A 5,000-nucleotide genomic window follows, 5' to 3' on the forward strand; every position below is an offset into this window, starting at 1 on the left:
ATATATATATATATATATATATATATATATATATATATGCATGCAGGTATGTGATCATGCTTGTATGCATTTATGTATGTACGTTTGTGTCCACGTGCTCTCAACATCAATTACATCATGCACTTGACATTAATTACACATAGCTCGCCACACACCCACGAGAGTAACACCCGCTCTCAACCCGCCAGACAGCGCGCCACCGACCTGCCGTGTGCCAGGAGCGTCCAGCCGGCCATGTACCCGCCCGGAGTGATGTAGCGCAGGTCGGGGTCAGCTGACAGTACCACGCGCGGGTAGGCTGTGCTGACGAGGTCCTTGTCGCCCGTGCTTGTGCCTGTCAGCGGAACAGTCGGTAGAAATCTTGTGGATATATTGATTTTTTAAGTTTGTTTTTTTTCGTTGTAGGATTTATTTATAGCTAGTGGTTTGATTAGTCTTTTCTTCGTTGATCTTTCATCATCGTTGTGAAATTCAGATATTCTTTGTATCATTATATATTTCAATCTCTTATTTCAGACTCACCACTGTAATTCATGCTCTACAATGAGAAAAAAATAAAGCTATCATTAGTATTTAGATCACGCCATTTTCATTAAACCTTACAATGCATTCGATATCACACACACGCATCCATTCTCTTCGTCTACCCGTCGCCATATTTCCCTCCCCTCCTTCCCATTCCCTCCCCTCCCTCCCCTCCCTTCCCCTCCCTCGAACCTCGACCCTCCCCCCTCCCTCCCCGCCTTCCCTCGGAGTTCGACCCACCCACCCCCTCCCCACCTCTGAGACCGTCGGGGAACTCCTGCTTGAAGACCTGCGTGCCATCGCCGTAAGTCCTGCTGGCGAAGATGACCGTGGTGCCCGCCTGCGTCCGCGTCCACTCCGCGACCTCATAGAAGGCCCCCAGGGCGTCCTCGCCGGCGCGCTCGCCGATCAAGGTGTAGGTGAGGCATCTGGAGGAGGGGGAAGGGAGGGGGTATGATTAGTACACGTACAGTACACACACACACACACACACACACACACACACACACACACACACACACACACACACGGACATGGACCTGATTATATGCATACGCATAGTTATCCATGCACATATATACATAGAGATTACGTACATACACATATAAGCATATAAAACACAGTACATACATAGTCACACTAAAGCAAAACTAAATATCTTCAGCTCAAGGAAATAATTACCAATAATTAAAATAAGATTTTTGCAGATCCCTTTCTGCACCAACGAATGCTCAATAACTTGTAGAAAACAACAAAAACTTAATTTTCTGAACGTTTGGTAATCGTACTCACACTTACCCGAGTAACTATCTTTTAAGTGGAAAAGAACAAGAAGTCAATAAGTTCTTAAAAGAAAAAAAAATATTTCAAAAAAAGAAAACAAATGAAACAAATATAAAAAACTGAAAATAAACATAAAAAAACAAAAGAGAAAAAAACAGAAAAGAAAAAATAAATATTGAAAAGAATAATATAAGAAAGAGAAAAAATATTAAAGAAAAAAGAAACAGAAAAAGAAAAGACAAGTAAAATGACTTTCAGTTTAACACTCACATTCTCGACAACCTCACGCAGTCTAGTGTCGTTTACCAATAGTCTCCTAATTTGCGCGCCAGCCTCTTCGCTGTGACTTTGACCTCCCCATTACGCGTGTGCCTTGAAAGTTACTACTAACACGTCAGGCTAAGTTGACGAAATTCATGCCTTGCTATCTCTGTGTGACTTTAGAACATTGGGGGAAAAAGTTGCATATTTGTCACATAAGTGGTTGTATTTTAACCACTGTGCGTTTTGGATGTGGCATGATAAATCTATGCTATTTCGTTGGTGCCGTTAGAGCGATACTGCATTGTCGCTGAAAAACATAGTATACTAGTGTTTAAACTTTTTGTATAAGTTCTTCGTGAAACCGCTAATAATCTAATATCATTAAGATATAATATGACAGAGAGAGAGAGAGAGAGAGAGAGAGAGAGAGAGAGAGAGAGAGAGAGAGAGAGAGAGAGAGAAAGAGAAAGAGAGAAAGAGAGAAAGAGAGAAAGAGAGAAAGAGAGAAAAAGAGAAAGAGAGAAAAAGAGAAAGAGAGAGAGAAAGAGAGAAAGAGAAAAAGAGAAAAAGAGAAAAAGAGAAAAAGAGAAAAAGAGGAAAAGAGGAAAAGAGGAAAAGAGGAAAAGAGGAAAAGAGAAAAAGAGGAAAAGAGGAAAAGAGGAAAAGAGAGAGAAAAGAGAAAAGAGAGAGAAAGGGGAGAGAGAGAGAAAAAAGAGAGAGAAAGGGGAGAGAGAGAGAAAGGGGAGAGAGAGAGAAAGGAGAGAGAGAGAGAAAGGGGAGAGAGAGAGAAAGGGGAGAGAGAGAGAAAGGGGAGAGAGAGAGAGAAAGGGAGAGAGAGAGAGAAGGGAGAGAGAGAGAAGGAGAGAGAGAGAGAGAGAGAGAGAGAGAGAGAGAGAGAGAGAGAGAGAGAGAGAGAGAGAGAGAGAGAGAGAGAGAGAGAGAGAGAGAGAGAGAGAGAGAGAGAGAAGAGAGAGAGAGGAGAGAGAGAGAGAAAGAGAGAGAGAAAGGAGAGAGAGAGAGAGAAAGGAGAGAGAGAGAGAGAGAGAGAGAGAGAGAGAGAGAGAGAGAGAGAGAGAGAGAGAGAGAGAGAGAGAGAAAGAAAAAGAGAGAGAGAGGGGAGAGAGAGAGAGGGAGAGAGAGAGAGAGAGAGAGAGAGAGAGAGAGAGAGAGAGAGAGAGAGAGAGAGAGAGAGAGAGAGAGAGAGAGAGAGAGAGAGAGAGAGAAGAGAGAGAGAGAGAGAGAGAGAGAGAGAGAGAGAGAGAGAGAGAGAGAGAGAGAGAGAGAGAGAGAGAGAGAGAGAGAGAAGAGAGAGAAAGAGAGAGAGAGAGAGAGAGAGAGAGAGAGAGAGAGAGAGAGAAGAGAGAGATAGAGAGAGAGCAGAATTAGAGAGAAGAGAGAGAGAACAGAAAGAGAGAGAAGAGAGAGAGAGAGAGAGAGAGAGAGAGAGAACAGAAAGAGAGAGACAGAGAAGAGAGAGAGACCGAAGAGAGAGAGACAGAGAGAGAAGAGAGAGAGACAGAAAGAGAAGAGAGAAAGACAGAAGAGAGACAGACAGAGAGAGAGAGAGAGAGAGCGATAAAGAGAGAGAGGGAGAGAAGAGATAAGAGAGAGAGGATATATATATAAATATATATATATAAATATATATATATATATACATACATACATACACACACACACACACACACACACACACACACACACATACCCTAATTTCTCAATAAAAGACGCCAGCATAGCAGGCCACCAACAGCGGCTAGCTGTTGGTGGCCTGCAACTAGTGGGTGTGAGTGAGCGAGAGAGAGGGGTAGAGGGAGAAACAACGACAGACAGACAGACAAAGAAAGAGTTTATAACAGACTGGCACCTATGACACCTACGCCACGGCCGACGTCGCAATTAGTCAGGCAGGTGACACAACGGACCTCAGCCTGATCTGTCGTTGATCGAGCTTGCTTAACCTACCCTAACCTGAAACCTAACCTAATCTAATCTAAAACCTAAGCTAACCTAAAACCTAACCTTAGCTAATCTAATCTAACCTAAAAGCCAAGCTAACCTAACCTGACCCAAAAGCTAAGCTAACTAAAAACCCAAGCTAACCTTTACAACAGAGAGAGGGGTTCATACCTCGTTTACGGTGTCCACAATCGTTATCATAACGTTTTTTCAATAATTTCTTCTGGTTATTATTAGCTTTGTTGTGTGTGTGTGTGTGTGTGTATCAAAAAAAAAAAAAAAAATATATATATATATATATATATATATATAACCTATTAATGGAACTTTTACATCTACATATTTTTATTATATATGATTATGTATATATATACATATATATGTATATATATATATATATGACGGTCTAGCACACATACGAATTACTTATTGGATAGTTGACTAATTTTCTTAGTATGCCAGTAAGCTTTCACAAAAAATATATATATATATATATTTTTCTTTTTTTTTTGTTCATGGTGTAGCAAGTACTTAATTTTGGAGATGAACAGGATCTGCACGCGGGCCAAGGACTCAGTTAAAGGATTCATCACTAATGGCGATTGATCTTAACATTTAAGTTTGTTAGAAATTGTGGTATAAATATGCAAGGGTTGTCATCTCAATGGAATTATTTGGCTGTAGTTTGAGACACATCTAACGTCATGTACTGATTCATCTTCCATCTTTATATCAGCTTATTCATCTCTCTCTCTAAAAAAAAAAGGAAATAAATAAAAACTTCCCTTCATATAACTTTCTGTAAACATCTTCATCGAAGCGTTAAATTGATAAATATAGTTCGTTTAAACTATTTTTAATCAGCTCTCGACATAGAAATAATCTATGTTCCTTTTATTCAAGAAATTCTGGTAACTCGGAAAAAAAGATCAGTGACCGTTAAGGGGAGCGACGCATCATATGCATTTAATTTTAATTTTCTTAGTACTGAAGTGGCGGTTTGTGATTTTAAACACGTTCTCACACACTCTCTCTCTCCTCTGAAGATGAAAACGTTCATCATAGTGTAAGAGAGAAAACAAAATAGATTATATACAACTAAAATGTACTGTGTGCATATATATATATATATATATATATATATATATATATATATATATTACATATCAGTTGTATAGTCTATATATATATATATATATATATATATATATATATATATGTACATATATACACACACTGTCCTGGACAGGATGTTAAACTGCACCCAGGGTTCAAGGATAGTACCCCAAGAGCTCCCCGGGTTACGGTGAAGCCGCTGGCAGCAGGGCAGTGGTTCCTGCAGAAGGCGTTTATCAGTGCAACTGGTAGTTCATGGCAGATGTAGAATATATCTGGCGGAAGTTTAGTCCTACTGAACAAACGGCAGAAATAGCATTCCTGGTGAGATGGAACTGCGAGCAAGGAAACGC

The 5,000-nt window shown here is 40.2% G+C and overlaps 1 protein-coding gene across 1 annotated transcript in view; it reads right to left on the bottom strand.

Annotated features, from left to right (window-relative positions):
* Positions 1-5,000, bottom strand: part of LOC125025015 — a 33,135-nt gene that overhangs the window by 22,978 nt on the left and 5,157 nt on the right. Inside the window, exons 3-4 of the mRNA XM_047612852.1 lie at positions 781-953; positions 205-334 (exon numbers count right to left, since the gene is read on the bottom strand). Of these exons, the coding sequence (XP_047468808.1) occupies positions 205-334; positions 781-953 (303 nt within the window). The remainder of the gene's footprint in view (positions 1-204; positions 335-780; positions 954-5,000) is intronic.

This window comes from Penaeus chinensis, chromosome 4 (assembly GCF_019202785.1).
Source record: "Penaeus chinensis breed Huanghai No. 1 chromosome 4, ASM1920278v2, whole genome shotgun sequence".
NCBI classification, from domain to species: Eukaryota; Metazoa; Arthropoda; class Malacostraca; order Decapoda; family Penaeidae; genus Penaeus; species Penaeus chinensis.